Raw genomic sequence first — 22,217 nt, 5'->3', positions numbered from 1 at the left:
TCAACACTTCCAAGACTCCTACTGGCTGCAAGATAAAATCCAAATATCCTCACACAACTTGCATGACCGGGCCCCTCCCTGCTGACTGTAATTGCCTATCATTTCCCCCACCGGCGACACTCTATAACTAGCTCACTCACGACCATCTCTTGCTTGAATTCTCCAATATTAAAAAAAATTTTTTTGGCCACATCACACGGCATGTGGGATCTTAGCTCCCTGACCAGGGACCAAACCCGCAACCCCTGCGTTGGAAGCACAGAGTCTTAACCACTGGACTGCTAGCGAAGTCCCCAAATTCTCCAATTTTATTTATTTATTTAAAATTTTATTTATTTGTTATTTTTGGCTGTGTTGGGTCTTCATTGCCGCGCGCAGGCTTTCTGTAGTTGCGGCGAGCAGGGGCTACTCTTCTACTATTCACTGCGGTGGCCGGGCTTCTCTTGTTGCCGAGCACAGGCTCTAGAGTGCATGGGCTTCAGTAGATGTGGTGCGTGGGCTCAGTAGTTGTGGCTCGCGGGCTCTAGAGCGCAGGCTCAGTAGTTGTGACGCACGGGCTTAGCTGCTCCGCGGCCTGTGGGATCTTCCCGGACCAGGGCTCGAACCTGTGTCCCCTGTATTGGCAGGCGGATTCCTAACCACTGTGCCACCAGGGAAGCCCTCTCCGATTTTAATATGAGGATGATTCCCCTAGGAAAATCAGAGAGAATACACGTTCCAGGACCCTCTCAGTTTCAATAATCCAGAGGTGAGGCAGGCCAAGGAATCTGTATTTTGACCAGCTTCCCCACTGATTGTCATTTAGGGGAATCCTTCCTTTGTATTAAAAAAAACCCAAAACCCCTCTGATCTTTTATTCTCCCATAGACCACTGGGGGGCCGGGAACCTCAGTTAATCTCAGCAGTTTGATTTTCGTACCCACCCCCATGCCAGCTCAGTGCTAGTGCCTAATAAGTATTCAGCTGAGATGTAAATGCTGATGTGTGAACCCCTGTCACCTTCATCAGACACAGGAGCATGGAGGCCACAGGCACCTATAAAGAAGAGCCATCACCCCCAGAGGTGCTGTGGACAACTGAGCTGAAGGTACAACCCATGGAGCTATCTTGTTATTTGGTCAGTGTCCAATTATCTTAACTTGGGAAATCCATGAAAGTAGAGTCTGGGACAAGTCTGGTTTATTTGGAAGGTGGTCCCAAGAAAGCAGAAGTGAAGAAACCAGAGAGTGAGGCAAAGAAGGAGGGAACACTAATATATAGGGAGATAGTGGGGTTACTCTAACAAAGTGGAAGTTTATTTTCTTCCCCCTTTTTTTTTTTTTAAGGTCAGGTAACTTTCTTTTAATTTTAAATAAATTTGGCTGCACTGGGTCTTCGTTGTTGGGTCTTCATTGCTGCGCGTGGGCTTTCTCTAGTTGCGGCGAGCGGGGGCTACTCTTCGTTGCGGTGCGCGGACTTCTCATTGTGGTGGCTTCTCTTGTTGCAGAGCAGGGGCTCTAGGCGTGTGGGCTTCCATAGTTGTGGCTCACGGGCTCAGCAGTGGTGGCTCATGGGCTCTATAGCGCAGGCTCAGTAGTTGTGGTGCACGGGCTTAGCTGCTCTGTGGCACGTGGGATCTTCCGGGACCAGGTCTCGAACCCGTGTCCCCTGCATTGGCAGGTGGATTCTTAACCACTGCACCACCAGGGAAGTCCCTATTTTCTTCCCTTTGACTCAGCAGTTCTACACCTAGATCTACACAGAAGGGAAAAGAATATCTATTTCCACAAAGCAAATTTTACAAAAACAGTCACAACAGCTTTGTTGGGAATAGCCAACAACTAACTGGCAAATGGATAAACAAACTGGTATATCCACACTATGGGCAAGAAAAAAAAAGAAAGGAACAAACTGATGATACAAGCAGCAGCCTAGATGACTGAAGGTCATGCTGAACAAAAGAAGTTGGACACCAAAGGATACATACTGCATGATTCCATTTATATGGCATTTAGAACCAGCAGGGAATTCCCTGGCGGTCCTGTGGTTAGGACTCCGCAATTCCACTGCAGGGGGGCATGGGTTGGATCCCCGGCCAGAGAACTAAGATCCCGTAAGCCATACAGTGTGGCAAACAAACAAACAAACAAAACCTGGCAAAACTAATCTATGTTGATAGAAATCAGAATTTTGGGTGCCCCTGGGGGAGGGTAGGAATCAATTCGAAAGGGGCCCGTGGGAACTGTTTAGGGTTCTGAAAACATTATCCATCTTGATTAGGGTAGCAACTATATGGGTGTCTACAATTGTCAAAAATCATTTATTTGTACACTTAAGGTCTATGCATTTTACTATATGAAACATCCAACTCAACTTGTCTTTTTTTTTTTTTTTTTTGATTGTGCCAGGTCTTAGTTGTGGCTCCCGGGCTCCTTAGTTGTGGCAGTTTGTCTCCTTAGTTGTGGCATGCGAACTCTTAGTTGCGGCACGCATGTGGTATCTAGTTCCCTGATCAGAAATCAAACCCGGGCCCCCTGCATTGGGAGTGTGGAGTCTTAACCACTGCACCACCAGGGAAGTCCCCACAACTCAAATTCTTTAAGTAAAAAAAATGTAATACATTTATTTTATGTCACAAAACTGAGCGTAGGCAGTTCAGGGCTGGTATGGAGCTCCATGATGGCAGGACCTGGACTCCTTCTACACTGTTGCTCTGCTATCCTTAGTGTGTCACATTCATCCCCATGGTGTACTGTGCCACTTGTTAAAATACTGTCTATCTTTTACACCACCAGATATGCTCAGATAAAAATTGGGGGTTCTAGTGCCATGAGAAAGAAGGGAAGAACAGTTTTGAGGACAGCTGGCAAGCTCTGCTACAGAGATCTCAAACAGTTGTAAATCCATCCAATGTTGCTCATGTTTTCCAAGCCAGTTTCCACCTGAGACCTCCTATAAGCCTGTATATCCAGGCTCATATTTCAAAATAGAGTTGTAAGCTTCTGAAGAGGGAAGGCATATGAATGGGTAACATGGCAGAGCTAGTGGGTAGAGCTACCTAAAACACACCCATGTCCTGGCAGCTGCTTCAAGACGCTGGAGAGACAGACAAGGGCAGAACAAATAAACCAGACAATGCAGCCCACAGTGGCAGCAACACAGTTCCAAAAGCTAAAAGCACCTGTGAGAAGACAGGGGATTTGAAATATGGAGTTATCCACTACAGGAATCAAATGCCTCAGAGGCTCAGGGGGAGCATAGGAGATTGTGCCTTTGAAGCACTATACGGGTTGAAAGTTAAAAGTAGCCAACTTTGGACTTCCCTGGTGGCGCAGTGATTAAAAATCCACCTGCCAACGCAGGGGACACGGGTTTGATCCTGGTCCGGGAAGATCCCACATGCTGTGGAGCAACTAAGCTCATGCGCCACAACTACTGAGCCTGAGCTCTACAGCCCGTGAGCCACAACTACTGAGCCCACGCGCCATAACTACTGAAGCCTGCGTGCTCTAAAGCCTGCATGCCGCAACTACTGAGGCTGCGTGCTGCAACTACTGAAGCCTCTGCACCTAGAGACTGTGCTCCACAAAAAGAGAAGCCACCGCAATGAGAAGCCCACCCACCGCAATGGAGAGTAGCCCCTGCTCCTTGTAGCCAGAGAGAGCCCACACGCAGCAATGAAGACCCAATGTAGCCAAAAATACATAAATTTAAAATAATAATAATTAGCCAACCTTGGTGCCTGTTTCTTGGCATTATAATAAGTCTTTGTAGGATGGTGAGGGCTAGAGACCCACATGCAATGTTTTGGGCACCAGGAAGGCGGGTGCTAAAATAATTTCTATGCTGTGATGGGCAGTGGGGCAGGGAAGTGAAGGGTGCTGGGCAGGGACATCGGGCAAGTGCTTCTCCTCGCTCAGCCTCATCTTCCCTGGCTGTAAAGTGGGGTGATTATGGCCTCTCTCTTCAGGCTGTTGTAAAGATCAAGGAGATGGTGTATGTACATGCATGGCACCACAGACAGTAGGTGCTCAGGAAATGATGATGACAAAAGTATAAAGGTGGATAAATAATGGATTGATAGATAAATGAGAAGGAAGGAAGGAAGGGAAGGAGGGAGGAAGGGAGGAAAGATGGCAGGAACGAAGGAAGGAGGGAGAGAGGGACCCATTTCTGAGGCCCTGGACAGAGGCTGATCAGTTGCTCTTGAGAAACTGCCTAAGTCCACACCTGGACCGCTTCCCTTATCAGCTCTCATACTTAAGGGCCACCACACACCTGCTTTGATTGCCCCAGGGCCAGGAACCAGGCAACTAGGGACAGCCCCATGGTCTTGGAACCCAAGAAATTATTCAAATTAGCCAATCCCAGGAAGCCCAGGAAACCTAGCTAACCCCACTACAGCTCCAGCTTGCGGTTACCCCGTCCAGTGCAAGCCCTGTATCCTCTAGTCTGGAGTTCCACGTAACATAAGGAGTTTTGTCTTTCTTCGATCTGGGTGTCACTGTATCACACCATCAACATAATCTTGAAATTTTATAAAGCAAATATGCATAACATAAAATTTGTATTTCAACCATTTTGAAGGGACAATTCAGTGGCACTTAGTACATTCACAAAGGTCCAGAACCATCGCCACTACTTACTTCCAGAACATTCCATCACCCCAAAAGGAACCCCATTCCCTTTAAGCAGTCACTCCCCATTTCCCTCTCCCCACAGCCCCCAGCAACCATCAGTCTGTTTTCTGTTTCTGTGGATTGTCTATTCTGGAATTTTCATATAAATGGCATCATACACCATGCATCCCATTGTGTGTGGTTTCTTTCACTGAACATAATGCTTTCAAGGTTCCGCCATGTTGTAGCCTGTCCGTGCTTTGTTCCTTTTTCATGGCTGAATAATATTCCACCGCACAAATATACTACATTTTCTTTATCCAGACACTGTTTTGATAGCTTTAGCTACATTACCTCCTAAAAGGTAGGTACCATCGTTATACCTCATTTTATAGGAGAGAAAACTGGGGTCCAGAGAGGTCAAGCAAGTTGCTCAAGATTGCACAGCTAGTGGGTGGCAGAGTCAGGAGCTGAATTTGGGCACGCTGTGGCCAGGATGTGCAGGTTGAACCACTACCTTACATCCCTATCATAGTTTGGTACACAGAGACAACATGGCAACTGTGACGTGTCCCTCTGTCATTTCCACAGGGGAGGGTGCTAAAGTGCTGACAGGGGCAGAGACTTACGGTCACACAGCGCATTGTCGCCAGCCAGTGCTGGAAACATGGTGAGGGCAGAACTCAGATGCTTCATCATCCAGGGGCTGCTGTTCAAACAGTGGTCACCTCCCACCAGGGAGCGTGGGGGTCTGCCAGAGACACCGTTGATTATATCCTGCACCTTAATGGGTCCTTCAAAAGAGAATGGCTTGGGTTTCCATGACAACAGGCAGGCAGCATCACAAGGAGATGGCTGAGTTTCCTCCCCCAACCCACATCTGGCTCTGGAATCTGTCCCCTTCCATCTCTGCCTTTCTGGATCCCGGGAACCCAGCCGGTGCCCAGGCCCAGACCCAAGCGGACAGCCGTTTGGGTGGTCAGTGTTCACACCCCTGGGTACACTCAGAGCTCCCTCTCTTCGGCCCAGCCCCAGCCCAGCGAGGGAGGGAGGGACAGACGGAAACAGCACACACCAGGCACACGCGCAAAGCAAAGCAGAAGGGACAGGGCACGGGGAAGAGGTGGTCCCAGGGGCCTCCACTTCGCCCCAGGTTTCCCAGACACGTATCTAGCCAACCAAGGGGATGGTGAAAGCTCTGAGGTGTAAATGGTTAACAGCTCGACAAGGTGAGACTAACTAACTAACAGCGACCCGACAGGCTACACAGAACATGCTCCCCAGGGCAGAGAAGGGGCATTTGACAGACGCCAGCACAAAGCTTGCCAAGACTCCAACATATTTCTTCAAACTGTCCAGGAAACATTATATATACATTGTATACATATTTTTACTTTATATGTTATATGAATGTATATTTATACCTTATATATTATTTTATATATTTTTATGTATAACATGTATACATAACATGTAACATAGTATTTATAACACATTATTATATTTTGTCATGTTATGTTATAAAATATTACGTATTATATAATATGAATATTATGGATAATATTATATTTATACACTTACAATATGTTACATGCAAAAATATATACTATATAGACAACAGTCTATATAATTAGACTATAGAATACAATAGCGTTTATATAGGAAAAGAGAAAGAGAGAGCGTGATAAAGCAAATGTGACGAAATGCAAACAGCTGAGGAATCCGAGTAAAGAATATGCAAAGATACTTCACCTCTTGCAACTTTTCTCTTTGTTTGAAATTACACCAAAATAAAAAGTTACAGGGCTTCCCTGGTGGCGCAGTGGTTGAGAGTCCGCCTGCCGATGCAAGGGTCACGGGTTCGTGCCCCGGTCCAGGAAGATCCCACATGCTGCGGAGTGGCCGGGCCCGTGAGCCATGGCCGCTGAGCCTGCGCTCCGCAACGGGAGAGGCCGCAGCAGTGAGAGGCCCGCGTACCGCAAAAAAAAAAAAAAAAAAAAAAAAGTTACAAACAAGGCAAGTTTGCCTTAACATTTGAAAAACCAATCAAAGTAGGGACTTCCCTGGGTCCAGTGGTAAAGAATCCGCCTTGCAATGCAGGGGATGCAGATTTGATCCCTGGTCAGTGAACTACGATCCCACACGCTGCGGGGCAACTAGGCCCACGCGCCACAACTACTGAGCTCGCGAGCCTCAACTAGAGAGCCCGCAAGCTGCAAGCTACAGAGCCCATGCGCCCTGGAGCCTGTGTGCCACAACTAGAGAAGAGCCCGTGCACCAGAACGAAAGATCCCACATGCCTCAATGAAGATCCCACATGCCGCAACTAAGACCCGATGCAGCCATAAAGATAAATAAGTAATAAATAAATCATTTTTTTAAAAAAAGAAAACTAATCAAAGTAATTCATTATATGAACAACTAAGTGAAAAGCTACACGATCATCTCAATAAGTGAAGAAAAAGCATTTGACAAAATCCAACATCTATTCTTGATTTTTTTTAAGTCTCAGGAAACTAGTAACAGAGGGGAATTTTCTCAACCCAATAAAGGACACCTATGAAAACCTACGGTGAACAGTATTTTCTCTGGAAGGAAGAAGCAAAACTGCCTTTATTTGTGGATGACAGGATTGTGTGCTTTAAATATGTCTAGTTTCTTGTATGTGAATTTTACCTTAGTAAAGCTGTTTAAAAAAAATCACAGACACAGGAAAACAGTATGGTGATGTTTCCAAAAGTTAAACATAGAATTACCATATGAGCCCACAATTTCACTCCTAGCTCTATACCCAAAGAACTGAAACCAGGGACTCAAATTCTTATACACGAATGTTTATTGCAGCACTAGTCACAACAGACAAAAGGTGGAAACGACCGAAGTGTCCATCAGTGGATGACTGGATAAACACAACGCAGTCCATCTATATGGCAGAGCATCACTCAGCCATGAAAAGGAGAGAAGCACTGACACTCGCTACAGTGTGGATGAACTTCGAAAATGAGAGCAGCCAGACACAAAAGGCCACAGAGTGTGTGATTCCATTTACACGGAACGTCCAGAACAGGCAACTCCACAGAGACAGAGAGTGGATTTGCGGTTGCCAGGGGCTGGGGAAGGAGGACACGGAGCGACTGCTAGTGGAGATGGGGTTGTCTTCGAGGCTGATGAAAATCTTTTGAAACTAGATAAAGATGATAGTTGCAGAATACTGTGAACATACTAAATGCACGTAATACACTTTAACATGTCAGGGGGTGATCTTTGCAATTAAGACTTGCACAATTTTTTAAAAAAAGGCACTTCACCATAGACAGCTAGGAAAGTGGTGCGGATGACATCTGTTTATTACTCAGCAATGTCTTGTCTTGAGGGAAAAATTAAGAGGACTTTGTTGAAATGTCCTTTGGCCAGATGTGTTTAGATCTGTATCTCTCATTCATTGTGTTACAAAAAGAACCAATTGTGTGATTAATTTGAGGGCTTTTAAGGAGAAGGGAGTGCCCCTCATCTTTGGCAGAGAAATTACCTGAATTGCTGTCTTGTGGATGTGGGTGATTCAAAGAGGCACTGAATGCACAGCGCCTACCCTGCGGTCTTATCTTTGCAACCGTGTGTGTGTGTGTGTGTGTGTGTGTGTGTGTGTGTGTGTGTGTGAGTGTGTGACTTTAAAACATATCAACAGGCACTTCCTTGGTGGCGCAGTGGTTAAGACTCCCCGATGCAGGGGGCCCGGGTTCAATCCCTGGTCAGGGAACTAGATCCCACATGCATGCCACAACTAAGAGTTCACATGCCACAACTAAAAAGCCAGTGAGCCACAACTAAGGAGCCCGCCTGCCGCAACTAAGATCCAGCACAACCAAAAAACAAAAACCAAAAACAAACCCACAAAACATACCTACAAATTTATTGACATCCCTCCCACAACTAATTCCCTTCCGTTGAGAGGGTGGTGTCTGCTTCTCTCCCCTTAGAGTGGGCAAGACTTAGCAACTTCCATCCAGCAAAAAGAATGGGGAGGAAGTGACACGGAGTGACTTCCAAGGCTGTTTGGTTCCTGTATCTGCAAATATGGTCACATTGCGGGGTTAGGGCTTCAATGTAAGAATTTGGGGAGGACCCAATTCCGTCCCCATAAGTCACTAAGCTTGGGGTAGTTTGTTAAGGCAAAATGGTCAACTAGAGTGATCTGGAACACTGCTTCATTCACACACTCTACCTGAGAAACCCCTGTCCATGAATGAAGCCTCTCTCAACTTCCTCCTTCCCTCCCCAGCCAGGCACAATTTATGGGTCCCCTGGGCTCCCGCATCCCTGACTACACACCCCGACTTAAGTTCTCTCCCTCCACCAGATTCCTGGCTCCTGAGAACGCTGTGTGTCTTGCTCACTGCTGCATCCCAGCCTCCAGCACATGGCGCAGCATGTAGTAAGTGCTTAGAATATAAATCAGCATGGCTGAATGAATGAAATGAAGACATATACCAATACCTCAGGCTGTGCTAAACAAAATCAATCTATCTGTCTCTTCAGGGAGGGGAGACATACCCAGGCTATTTCTTAGAAACTCAACTATGGCATATTCCCCAACGAACAGGCAGTGCCCCAGATAGGGAGCAGACAGTAAACAAACTCTCAGGGGAACTGTGTGATTTGCTCAGTAATTATAGACACGCAAATTAAAGCCACAAGCTACATTTAACGCTGTTCTAGTTACTGCTGCTGCATCAATCTATTCCAAAACGTACAGGTTTAAAACAATCATTTTTGTATAGCTCACGGATTTTTGTATGTCTCAGGTCAGGACTCTGGGCAGGCTCAGCTCCTGTGGCCTGTGGGTGGGGTCAGGTGGATGGCTGGTCTGGAAGGTCCTAGATGGCCTCAGTCACCTAGGGGACACCATGGAGGGGAGGGCTGGAAGGTGGAGCTCAGCTGGGACAGTGGACCAGAGGGCCTACACGTGCCTACAGCATGATGGTCTTGGGGTAGCTGACTTCTTTCATGGTGGCTGACTTCCCAGATGGGGCACCTCAAGAGAACCAGGAGGAGCTGGTGACCTTTTCTGTCCTAGCCTCAGAAATCCCAGCGTCACTTCCGCCTTACTGTAGGGATCGAAGCAGGCACGCACCCACCTACGTTCAAGTGGAGCAGACATAGACCATGGCTCTCCATGAGAGAAGGGTCAGTGAACGTGGGGGCCATGTTTCAAAAGTGCCGCAAACACCTATTAAACCAGCAAGGGAGGAGGAGGAGGAGGAACAGGAAGGAGAGAGGCCTCAGGAGAAAACAACCCTCCAACACCTTGACCTTGGACTTCCAGCCTCCGTAATGTGATACAATAAATATATGCTGCTTAAACCACTCAATAAGTCTTAGTCAGTTTGGGCTGCTATACAAAATACCAGGGACCCGAGGGCTTACAAACAACAGAAATCTATTTTTCACAGTCCTGGAGGCTGCGAAATCCAAAATCAGGGTGCCGGCACAGTCCAGCGAGGGCTCCCTTCCTGGTTCATGGGCAGCTGTCTTCTTGCTGTGTCCTCTTTGGGCAAAGGGGCAAGGGAGCTCTCTGGGGTCCCTTTATAAGGGCACTAATCCCATCAAGAAGGGCTCCACCCTCATGACCTCACCACCTCCCAGAGACCCCACCTCCTGATATCATCACCTTTGGGGGCACAAAAATTCAGCCTGTAACACAGGCCTAGCAAATGAATACACTGATTTAATTTCTTACCAGCCTTCCCCTCCACCCCACCTTGAATCAGATTCCAGAGTTAAGGGGGTTTGCTCTATTTTTCTCCCAGTTCTACCCCAGCTCCTAAAACAGTGCCAGACACACTGGTAACCTCATGAAATATTTATGGGATGAATGAGGACGCCTACTCTTTGGCATTGCTATCTTGGGGGTCTGTCATATTATTTTCCCTATTTTCCTGAATGTTTAAAATATTTTCTCATTAAAAAGATTTTAAAGAGCCCTACGATGAAAAGCCCCCCAGCTGGGGCTGGGCACGGTCCTAGAAGTCCCCCTGGCCTCCTTGGTTCTTGGTGCGCCCGGAGCGCGCAGGTGGCTGGGCCGTGGCCCCGCACCGGCTGCCGCGTTTAGGCTGCCTCGCCGGAGGGGAAACGCCGCAGCTGCAGGCGCCCCGCGATGCGCACCTGGCGGGCGGCCCGGGATGTGCCGGCGCATGGGGGCCAGACGTTTGCAGCCTCCCGGGCTTGGCGCGGGGACAGGCATTGGGAGAACAGGCTACCCAGATGCAGAGGGGCTGGGGAGGGGGCCGCCGCCTGGGTGGACCGCAGTCACGGCCCAAGTAGCGGCCCCCACCGTGTCTCCTCGTGGCTGCCTCCCTGGAAGCCTGCGGGGCGTCGGAAATAAATCAGAATGAAGGAGCAGAAGGTGGATGGCGCCCGGGCCACGGAACATGAGGCGGCGTGGAGCTGTGGTTAAAGTGCGCTTCCTGGAGTGACCCCTTTATTCACACCCCCCATATTTACTGAGCGCCTACTGTGGGCCGGGCGCTCCTAGAAACTGGGACGCAGCAGTGAACATGACAGACCAAAATCCCTGCCTTGTCCGAGCTGACATGGTAAGCAAGCGCACTGAGAATAAAGGCCGTAAACACATCAGCGATATAGGAAGTTAGGTTGCAAACTGATACGTGCTGTGGGAAAAAAAAAATAGAGCAAGGTCGGGGGGCCTTGCGGGACAGGGCTGCTGAGGATGCAGATACGCCATCAAGGATGGTTTCGAGCTGCCTGATGGCGTCACAGAGTGGGAAATTGGGAGGAGATGGGCAGGTCCACACCATCATATGGTATTTCCGTCATGTACCTTCATAGGCATAAGTTACCTCGAAAGCATAGATAACAGGAATACTTAGCGAATAATTAGGACGTGATGAGTATTTGCGTATCACCTTTGTTTTTTTATGATCTGCTAAGCGTTAAATCTCTATAATTTAATGTTCAGTACCGGCTGGGCTTAATCTCTGGATGTCAAAAATCTAGAAAATGTGGCCCTTGTAAGCCAGGGCATGTCAGCTTCAGCACAGCCTGGAGGGGAGAATTCTGCACAGGACTGAGGTCCTGATACAAAGTTGGGAGCCTGGACCAGTGAAATTAGAACTTGCTGTGAGCGTGTGTCTTGACTCTGCCTGCAGCGGACACTCCATGACGTGGGGGTCCCCAAATCTCCCCGTTTCCATCCCCGCATCCTGTTCTCAGCCTTTTCTCTGGAAGGTAGCTGAGTGCTAGGGGAGCTCCTCCCGCTTCCTGGATGCCCCTCCCAAACCCCTCTGCTATCTTTGCCCTATCAAGTATCCCCAACCTCATTCCAGTTCCGGCCTTCTTCTCCCCGGCTCTCCCTCCTAAGGTTGGGCTGCTTAGGACGCATTCCCATCGTGTGTCAGAAAGTCCACAACTATAGCGGCTTAAAGAGGATAGAAACTACGGTATGGATGCACCTTGAGGACGTGATGCTCAGTGAAAGAAGCCAGACACAGAAGGTCATATACAGTCTGATCCCACTCACAGGAGGTCCCTAGAGGAGTCACATCCACAGAGACAGGAAGTAGATGGTGAGGACAGGGGCTGGGGGTGGGGGATGGGGAGTCAGGGTTTCCTGGGGACAGAGTTTCAGTCTGGGAAGATGAGAAGGTTCTGGAGATGGATGGTGGGGATGGATGCCCAACGATGTGAATGTGCTCAATGCCATGGAACCGTACACTTAATTTTATGTTATGTATCTTTTACCCCAATCTAGAAAAATAAAGAAAACACAAAAATTTAGCAACCAGCATGTGCACTAGAGTGGAGGTTTTAATAGCTGGGGGTTATCTACATAAATCATGGCACAAGTCCACACCGTGGAATACTATACAGCCATGAAAAATACTATCAGGGAAAAAATGTGATTAGACTGTCAGCTCTGCCACGGTTGGGAATTTTGTCTTTCTTGTTCATGATCGTAGCTTTAGTATCCAGAGCAGTACCTGGCACCTAGTGGGCGCACAATAAATGTCTACTAACAGGAGACTGTCTACCTAAAACATGGTACCTGTTGAGTACCATGGGAGTACCATGGGAAATATTCAAGCTATACTGTCAAAAAGCAGGTAGTATAACACCCGTATTTCCTTGATCCCCAAAATGATCACTTTTCCATGCTTTTGTGTTTCAGGAATCAGAAAAAAACTGTACTATATTTAACTAAAAGCCATGCATATGTTTAGCATGGTGTGGGTTTTTGTTTGTTCATTTGTTTTTGCCCCTGAAAGAGCTGTTATTAACCAAAGGTGTTCTTTTCAACAGTCCGTGGCAGGTAATAGTGGAAGAAATTCAGATTTGTGACCAGAACGATGCAAAACGAAAGAAGTGCTTGTAGACCATTGATGGTTTTGTCTCTGGCTGGAGGACGCTAGGAAGGGTTTTCATGATTTTTCTTTCTCGTTCGCTTGTCTGCATTTCTGGATGAGAGTACATAACATTTATGCAATCAGAAATAGTCAAAACTAAGTGCACTCAATGACATAAAGTATATAAATTCATCAGGACCTACAGTGCTGTGGCTATGGGCACAGACAGCCTGGGTTCAAATCCTCAAAGCACCATGTATGAATCAAGGGGCATTCCCAGTTGCCTTTGCCTCTGGCCCCCACAATCAGGCATGCTCCCTTGCTTCCAAAAGAAACTTGCCCCACCAAGCCTGTGGGAGGGGGTCTGTCCTCACCCCCTGCTCCTTGAAGCTCCCTCAATTCTCCCTCTTATCTTCAAAAATTCAGGAATTCCATTAACAAGCCCTGAATCTCAGGAAGTCATTCTGAATTAGGTTACGGATGGAATGTTTGCACCTCCCCACCAAAAAAACCCTGATACGCTGAAGCACTAAGCCTCAACGGGATGGTATTTGGAGTTGGGGCCTTTGGGAGATGATCAGGTTTAGATGAGGTCATGAGGGCTCTGCCCACAGGATGCGATTGATGCCCTTATAAAGGGATGAAGGGAGCACAGCTCTCTCTCTTTCCTTCTCTCTCTTCCACGTGAGGACACAGTGAGAAGGCAGCTGTCTACAAGCCAGGAAGACAGTCCTCAACAAAACCTGATTATGCTGCCACCCTGATCTTGAACTTCCAGCCTCCAGAACCATAAGAAATAAACGTTTGTTGTTTAAGCCACTGTGATGGTTAATTTTGTGTGTCAATTTGACTGGGCTAAGAGATGCCCAGGTAGCAGGTAAAACATTATTTCTGGGTGTGTCTATGAGGGTGTTTCTGGAAGAGGTTAGCATTTGATTCAGTAGACTAAGAAAAAGAAGATCGGCCCCACCAATGTGGGCGTCATCCAATCCACTGAAGGCCTGAATAAAACAAGAAGGTGGAGGAAGGGTGAATTCTCTTTTTTCTTGAGCTGGGACATCCATATTTCCTGCCCTCAGACATCAGAGCTCCTGGTTCTCAGGCCTTCAGACTTGGACTGAATTACACCACCAGCTTTGCTTGTTCTCCAGATTACAGACGGCAGATCATAGAACTTCTCAGACTCCATAAACACATGAGTTAATTCCATATATATATATATATATATATATATATATATATATATATATACACATATATACAGATAGAAAGATAGATATGGAACTGAGCAGAACTCTGCAGGGCCCTCCCCAAATACAAAGGCCCCTTTATGTCCCCTGCCTCTTGTCTGTGGAAAAGCTGAAGTCTCCCAGGCCTCCCTGAGTCACAAAAGAGCGGGCTCAAGCAGTTAACGATTAGGACACTAGAGTCACAGACTCAGTGTCCGATGAAAGAATGAGATTAACATTATTGCTCATAATAACCTATATCTGTGTGGGCATTAGAATAATTATAGCTTGCTCTGCCCCTATATGTAAGCAGGAGACTAAAACTGTCAGCAAAGAGATGCTACAGACCCATGTCGACAACTTCCACTCTGAAAACACAGCGTCCTATGTCAGCATGAATAAATTACGGAAGATGGACCTTTGCCCTTAATCCCACAGAAATGCAATGATGTCTGACAAGTGGGAATTTGTAAGCAGCTCTTTGGCCCCTTTCCTGTTTGTCTATTTCTGTTCCCCTTAAACCTTAATCATAAAAATGAGATCACTAGGTAACATTTCCTCTAACTCCTGATTTTTGCTTTACTAAATGTACACAACACCTTGCCTAACCTGTTGATACCTTTCCTAGATTAAAAGCAGTAAGAGGGCTTCCCTGGTGGTGCAGTGGTTGGGAGTCCGCCTGCCGATGCAGGGGACACGGGTTCGTGCCCCGGTCCGGGAAGATCCCACGTGCCGCGGAGCGGCTGGGCCCGTGAGCCATGGCCGCTGAGCCTGCGCGTCCGGAGCCTGTGCTCCGCTACGGGAGAGGCCACAACAGTGAGAGGCCCGCGTACCGCAAAAAAAAAAAAAAAAAAAAAAAAAAAGGAGTAAGAATGAAGGATTAAAGAATGACTGACTAGGGCTTCCCTGGTGGCGCAGTGGTTAAGAATCCGCCTGCCAATGCTGGGGATACAGGTTTGAGCCCTGGTCTGGGAAGATCCCACATGCCACGAAGCAACTAAGCCCATGCACCACAACTACTGAGCCTGTGCTCTAGAGCCCACGAGCCACAACTACTGAGCCCACATGCCACAACTACTGAAGCCCATGTCTAGAGCCCATGATCCACAACGAGAAGCCACCACAATGAGAAGCCTACGCACCACAACGAAGAGTAGCCCTCCACTCGCTGCAACTAGAGAAAGCCCATGTGCAGCAACAAAGACCCAACGCAGCCAAAATTAAAATTTTTAAAATGAATAAAATCTATCTTAAAAAAACAACAACAACAAAAAAGAACGACTGACTCTCTAACCTCAGCTGCCCCATAGCAAATTTGCAGGTGGACCACGCATGCAAGACAGCATCCAAAATAAGATCAGGAGAAGTCAGCAGTCTGCACACAATGAAAAAAGGACAAAGAATCTGACCTCCTACCGTAATGATTAGCTGAGATTTCTCCCTTTTTCCCTCTAAAAATTGCCATGGCTGAGCAGAATCTCTGGAGTTGGTCTCCAGACATGAGCCCACCTTCTCCCCAAATTGCTGGCTTTTCTGAATAAAGAATCTTTCCTTTCTACTGACATTTGCCACTACAGCATTAGCTTTTGAACGGTGAGCAGCTGAACCTGAGTTCAGTAATATATCTGTCTTCCTATCTCCTATTGGGTTCTGTTTCTCCAGAGAATCCTGACTAATATAGCCACCCAGCCTGTGGTATTTGTTACAACACCCTGAACTGACTAAAACAGAGTATTTCTCTAAGGTTCAGGAAGCGGAACGTCAATGGTGCCAGGGAGGGCACCCAATAAGCTCCAGGTCAAGGAATCATCCAAGAAGACCTGAAGTCTCAGCTGAGACCTGAAGAAGGCCCAAGATGTAGCCAAGTGAAGATGGTATGGAACAGCATTCCAAGCAGAGGGAACAGCACACACAAAAGTCGGGAGGTAGAGAACACCATGCATTTCTCGAATATTCCTGGACACAGCAACCTCCTTCATCTTTCCAATAATCCTCAATAACCTGGAGCAGGCAGCAGCAAATTGAAGGCAAGACAGTGTTGGGGGTAAGGGTCTGACTTGGAGGTGGGGTTCAGGCTTCACGGGGGTGTCGACGTGCGCAGTCATCCAGGACCCCATGCTCAGAAGGGCCCCACGCTTGGTTTAATGCCCTGCTGTCCTTGTTGGGAAGTTCTTCACCACTTTTGGACAAGGGGCTCTACATTTTCCTATCGCACTGGGCCCTGCAAATTACGTAGCCACTTCTGCCTGGGTTCAAATCCCGACCAGGCCATTTACTTGCCCTGTGCCCTTGAGCAAGTAACTGAGATTCTCAAAGCCCCCAACCCCAGAGGTTTACTCACAATGATACTGGAGAAGTTCCCCAGCCAAATGACCAAGGGCTGAGGCAAATTAATTTAGATTTTGTATTGAGGATGTTCAGGATTGAAGGAAAGAAAACTAAAATTTTAATAGGGTATTAATGAGTGAGCAAATAAACATATGAGTGTGTGAATGAAGGAACGACTGAATAAGTGTAAGAGCGCCGTACGCTGAACCTTAGGGCCACCTGTACTCCCTGCTCTCCTAACGTCCCCACACCGCCCCACTTTCCTGCCTCTCCCGAGCGCCCCCTGCCGGTGAGCGGCTCTGCCTCGCGAAGCCCAAATCGGACCACTCGCCTGGCTTCGCCTTTGCTCTCGCTCCTGGTTGGCTCCGAATCGCTCTCCCTGCCTTTTGCGGAACGTACTCCTTTGGCCCGCGTCTGCGTTTCCTGTCGATTCCGGTACGGTGACAGCCACAGGAAGTACGTAGCCAAACTTTCCCGGGTCCCACAGGCCATCGCGATAGTATTGCATGACGGGAGTGGTAGTCCTCGAGGGGCGAGTTTCCGCCACAATTAGCTATGATTGGAACTGCCGTTCCCGCCATGCATCGTGATACCACTTCGCCGCCACTGGCCCTCAGCCTTCTGGGAGTTGTAGTTTTAATACCGTACCGTTCCTTTTCTGTTTCATGGAGTGTGCCGGCTTAGAGAACTACATTTTCCTGCATCCTTCCAGTCTCCAACGGAACCAGGTCGCGGCAGCCATTTTGTCCCGCCCCAGAAGCCCCTAAGATGGCGGCGGGGGGGACGGTGAAGGTTGTACCGTGTTCCTACGGGCGCTAGTCCGCCGTCCCCCCGTCCCCCAGTACCCCGGCGGCCGGCCCATGGCCTGGTGGAGGCCCGGACCATGGACCTCCACACCGCCGTGTACAACGCCGCCCGCGACGGCAAGCTGCAGCTGCTTCAGAAGCTGCTCAGCGGCCGGAGCCGGGAGGAGCTGGAAGAGCTGACTGGCGAGGTGGCCAGCGGGGGGACGCCGCTGCTCATCGCCGCCCGTTACGGCCACTTGGACGTGGTCGAGTACCTGGTGGACCGGTGCGGCGCGAGCGTGGAGGCGGGTGGCTCAGTGCACTTCGATGGCGAGACGATCGAGGGTGCTCCGCCGCTGTGGGCCGCCTCGGCCGCCGGCCACCTGGACGTGGTGCGGAGCCTGCTGCGCCGCGGGGCCTCGGTCAACCGCACCACGCGCACCAACTCGACGCCCCTGCGCGCCGCCTGCTTCGACGGGCACCTGGAGGTGGTGCGCTACTTGGTGGGCGAGCACCAGGCCGACCTGGAGGTGGCCAACCGGCACGGGCACACGTGCCTCATGATCTCCTGTTACAAGGGTCACCGCGAGATCGCCCGCTACCTGCTGGAGCAGGGCGCCCAGGTGAACCGGCGCAGTGCCAAAGGCAACACGGCCCTGCACGACTGCGCCGAGTCCGGCAGCCTGGAGATCCTGCAGCTGCTGCTCGGGTGCAACGCCCGCATGGAACGGGACGGCTACGGCATGACCCCGCTGCTGGCGGCCAGCGTGACGGGCCACACCAACATCGTGGAGTACCTCATCCAGGAGCAGCCTGCTGGGGAGGAAGCGAGGCCAGGGCTGGCCCGAGAAAACCCCTCCGCCGGCCTGGCGTGCGCGCAGCCCCAGGGCGCCTGCTGCGGCAGCTCCTCCCCAGAGGAATCGCTGAGCGGGGAATCGTACGAGAGCTGCTGCCCCACCAGCCGGGAAGCCGCCGTGGAAGCTTTGGAGTTGCTGGGAGCCACCTACGTGGATAAGAAGCGAGATCTGCTGGGGGCCCTGAAACACTGGAGACGGGCCATGGAGCTTCGTCACCAGGGGGGCACGTATCTGCCCAAACCTGAGCCCCCACAGCTGGTCCTCGCCTATGACTATTCCAGGGAGGTGAACACCGCCGAGGAATTGGAGGCGCTCATCACTGACCCGGATGAGATGCGCATGCAGGCCCTGTTGATCCGAGAGCGCATCCTGGGTCCCTCCCACCCGGACACTTCCTACTATATTCGGTACCGGGGCGCGGTGTATGCCGACTCAGGCAACTTCGAGCGTTGCATCCGCTTGTGGAAGTATGCCCTAGACATGCAGCAGAACAACCTCGAGCCTCTGAGCCCCATGACCGCCAGCAGCTTCCTCTCCTTTGCCGAACTTTTCTCCTACGTGCTCCAGGACCGCTCGGCCAAGGGCAGCCTGGGCACGCCTGTCGGCTTTGCAGACCTCATGGGGGTGCTGTGCAAAGGAGTCCGGGAAGTGGAGCGGGCCCTGCAGCTGCCCAAGGAGCCCGGGGACTCGGCCCAGTTCACCAAGGCCCTGGCCATCATCCTCCACCTGCTCTACCTGCTGGAGAAAGTGGAGTGCACGCCTGACCAGGAGCACCTGAAGCACCAGAAGGTCTACCGGCTGCTCAAGTGCGCCCCCCGCGGCAAGAACGGCTTCACCCCTCTGCACATGGCCGTGGACGCGGAGACCACGAATGTGGGCCGCTACCCGGTGGGCAGGTTCCCCTCCCTCCAGGTGGTCAAGGTGCTGCTCGACTGCGGGGCCGACCCAGACAGCCGGGACTTTGACAACAACACCCCGCTGCACATCGCGGCGCAGAACAACTGCCCGGGGATCATGAACGCCCTGATCGAGGCGGGGGCCCACATGGACGCCACCAACGCCTTCAAGAAGACGGCCTACGAGCTGCTGGACGAGAAGCTGCTAGCTAAGAGCACCATTCAGCCTTTCAACTACGTGACCCTGCAGTGCCTTGCGGCCCGCGCCCTGGACAAGAACAAGATCCCCTACAAGGGCTTCATCCCTGAGGAGCTGGAGGCTTTCATTGAGTTGCACTGACAGGGTCCAGAGGAGAACCCGGTAGGGGCGGGGCCCGCACCTGTCCCCGCCCCCGCTGGGGAGCACTTCCGGTGGCTAGAATGGGGGAAGGGCTTCCCCGCCTCCACGGCCCCCTCCCCTCCGCAGGGAGAGGGGAAAGGAGTCAGCGAGCTGTCGGTGCTAGAAGCCTTCAGGATCACGCGCTAGGAGAACGGACTTCCTCGAGGAGCCCGCGTGCACGCCCATCCTCAACAGGGAGAAGACGCTCACCCTCCCGCGCCTTAGTCCTGTCTGCCTGGGTTTCTGAGGGTCTGCCTTCTGACCCGGAGGCAGAGGGATTGAAGCCATCGCCATCCTCCCCTGCTAGAAACGCAAGAAGAAACGGAGAGTCGGGTCAGGCCTCTGCCCCTTACGTGCCTGGATAGACCCAGTTGCCTAGTGCAGTGTTAGGACTGGGGGTCCCCGGGTGGGGTGAGTGGGAGACTCGCCCCCTACAGCACGTTTGCACCTGCTCGCTCTGCCCTGCCGTGGGCCGGGCTCTCTGCGGTGCGGCCTGCCCTTTGCATAGCTTTTGTGGTTTGGTGTTCCGTTTATTTACTAAGCGGGCAGGTTACAGGTGTGGCTCAGGAGTCCTGAGGTTTTGCTGCCATATACTTTTTTTCTTTTTTTTTTTTTTTAAGATTTTTGGTTTATCGGGCTCGCTAAGTTCACTTGACGCAGCGAGGGTTTTGTCGTGTCGTCGTGTCCGAGACGGCCACGGCTGGCAGGCCAGCAGGAGTGAGCTTCATTGTGTGAAGAGTTGACGGAGGGAGGGGCCATCCTGGCCTATCAGTCCCCAAAACGAGGGTGACGGTACCTTTCTGAACACTTCACTCATTTTCCTTTTGCTTGGGCTGCCCGACTTCCTGTTCACACTAGAAGGAGAAGTCATTTTCCAAACGGGGAGCCGGGCTTGCCAGCCGCTTCCCACCCAGCAAGAGCTAGCGTGGTTGGTTTGGGCTTTGGTTTTCACAATTTCCAAGTTGAAACTGCAGGTCACTTCAGCCTCACAAATCACACCGGAGGGCACAGGTGTGTGGCGAGCAACCCAAGTGGCTGTAGCCATTTTTTAGCTGCTTGGGGAACTGGATCCAGGTGACCCTGAGACAATGCCAAGTACACTGTTAACCCGCTGAGTCAGCTAGATGAGACGCTGGATGTCGGGAATGGGTTGCCAGCTAAGGCGGTACAAAGTCTCGGTCTCCCATCCTTCGGGGCGTCCAGCGCCCCTGCCGGAGAACCCGCCCCAGCGAGATTCCCTCGGGGGCGTCCTCCATCTGCCCCGGCCGCCGGCAGGAGAGTGAGCTTGGCATGTTGGGAGAGCAGAAGGGGACCGGAGCAGCCGCCCCCCTCCCCACCGGCTCAGGAGAGAGGTCGTTCCCACCCCGCGCCTCTCCCGCAGGCTTGTCGAGGGGCAGCTACACGGAAGCCTCCAGAAGCCACATCGGGTCCCTGGACGTCCCGCCCCACTGAGGGACCTAGGTCTCGTTTGGATTTGCAGTGTTAGTTAGGATGTTCTTTCTTTACAAGGAAAGACCAGGTTTCGCCTTCCGTCAAGGCGGGAGATGCTGTCACTGTCCCTCCCAAAGGCCGGAATAAAGAAACGAGGCAGTGTCCGTTGCGAGTCTCTTGCTGGTGGTGTTAAAAGGATGACACGGGGAGAGGGCCGCCTGGCAGTCCCGCACGGGCTAGATGGGTGAGAAGGCAGGGAGAGGGTGCCACCAGGTGTAGAAGGTCCACGTAAAGGCTAATGGCTCCCACCCGAGTTTCGGTTTGTGTCCTGGGGCTTTGTGTCGGAGTGCACTAGCAGTATTACTGCAGGAAAAACAACAACAAGAACACACCACTGACTTAGTCAAAAGCCCTGCTTTTCAGGAGGGTTGCCACGGAGAAGAGGATGGCTTGACCCTCAGGAAGGGCGAGGAAGGCCGCTAGCTCAGCCCTGCTTCGCGGAGACCCCCGATGGAGCCCGGGGACCCTAGAGGCCCAGGAGGTCTGTGCGTGAACTTGCTGTGCCCCTTACCCCTCCCTTTGTGCTGCCGTCTCGCTGGTTACATTGTTTTTCTCCCACACTCACAGTGTCAACCCTCCCCAACAGCAGTGCCCTGGTGGTGGGCCACTGAGTATTTCCTGAGGGCCCACTGTGTGCCCCGCAGGGTTCGAGCCCCCTTGGAGGCGGGGCGGGGGGGGGGGAGGATTGAGCCAGCTATACCTGAGGCCAGTCATCTCCCCCATGTCCTCACCTCCTGGGACAGTGGGGAGACCATGCTGTGGTCTCTCCCGACTCCTGGTTTCACTGGGGCCCAACCACACTTACCAGCTGACACCCACTCAGCTACGCTGTGAATATATGGTTGTTGCCCTGAAAGAGTGGATTTTGAGTCAGCAGATGCTCTCAGGAAACATGTACACCAGCAGCATTAATTGAGCCCTGACTGGATGGCAGGCACCATTCTGTGTGCTCGGGTGGGCTGCCCACAGCAGCCCTGGAAAATAAGTACCATTATTCCTATCTTGTAAATGGCGGAAACTGAGGCTATTAAGAGATTGTATTGTCGGGAATCACCAAAGAGGGAAACCGATGTGGGCCACATGCTTTCTTTAAAAGCTCACACCTGAGAATTGTGACTTTTGCCTAAGGACTCTCCGGAGAAAGCCATCTCAAAGCTCAGGCAGGTTTCCGGTGAGGGTTGATGCGGCAGCTCAGAATTTAGGAATGATCTGCTTCCTTCTGGGTCGCGACGCGGCAGCCAGCAGAATGGCGCACGCCAGCCAAAGTCCTGATGTTCACTGGCACTGGACCCAT

The 22,217-nt window shown here is 50.8% G+C and overlaps 1 protein-coding gene and 1 long non-coding RNA gene across 2 annotated transcripts; one reads left to right on the top strand and one right to left on the bottom strand.

The window, feature by feature from the left end:
• Nucleotides 1–308: 308 nt before the first annotated feature.
• LOC136794112 (uncharacterized) lies at nt 309–16,982 on the bottom strand. The gene is made up of 3 exons (XR_010840464.1): nt 16,847–16,982; nt 5,228–5,392; nt 309–690 (listed from the first exon to the last, which is right to left on the bottom strand). It is a non-coding gene; the product is annotated as an uncharacterized lncRNA (long non-coding RNA).
• A 176-nt stretch (nt 16,983–17,158) lies between these two features.
• FEM1A (fem-1 homolog A) lies at nt 17,159–21,027 on the top strand. Its single transcript, XM_059062050.2, has one exon. It carries the CDS (start codon nt 17,399–17,401, stop codon nt 19,391–19,393), a length of 1,995 nt encoding a protein of 664 aa, XP_058918033.1. The 5' UTR covers nt 17,159–17,398; the 3' UTR covers nt 19,394–21,027.
• Nucleotides 21,028–22,217: the final 1,190 nt, after the last annotated feature.

Source organism: Kogia breviceps, chromosome 4, assembly GCF_026419965.1.
Source record: "Kogia breviceps isolate mKogBre1 chromosome 4, mKogBre1 haplotype 1, whole genome shotgun sequence".
Lineage (NCBI taxonomy): Eukaryota > Metazoa > Chordata > Mammalia > Artiodactyla > Physeteridae > Kogia > Kogia breviceps.
This window is presented reverse-complemented; position numbering and strand designations above follow the sequence as displayed.

Excerpts from the sequence above, each read along its gene's own strand:
- FEM1A (XM_059062050.2), top strand. The coding sequence starts at position 17,399 with ATGGACCTCCACACCGCCGTGTACAACGCCGCCCGCGACGGCAAGCTG.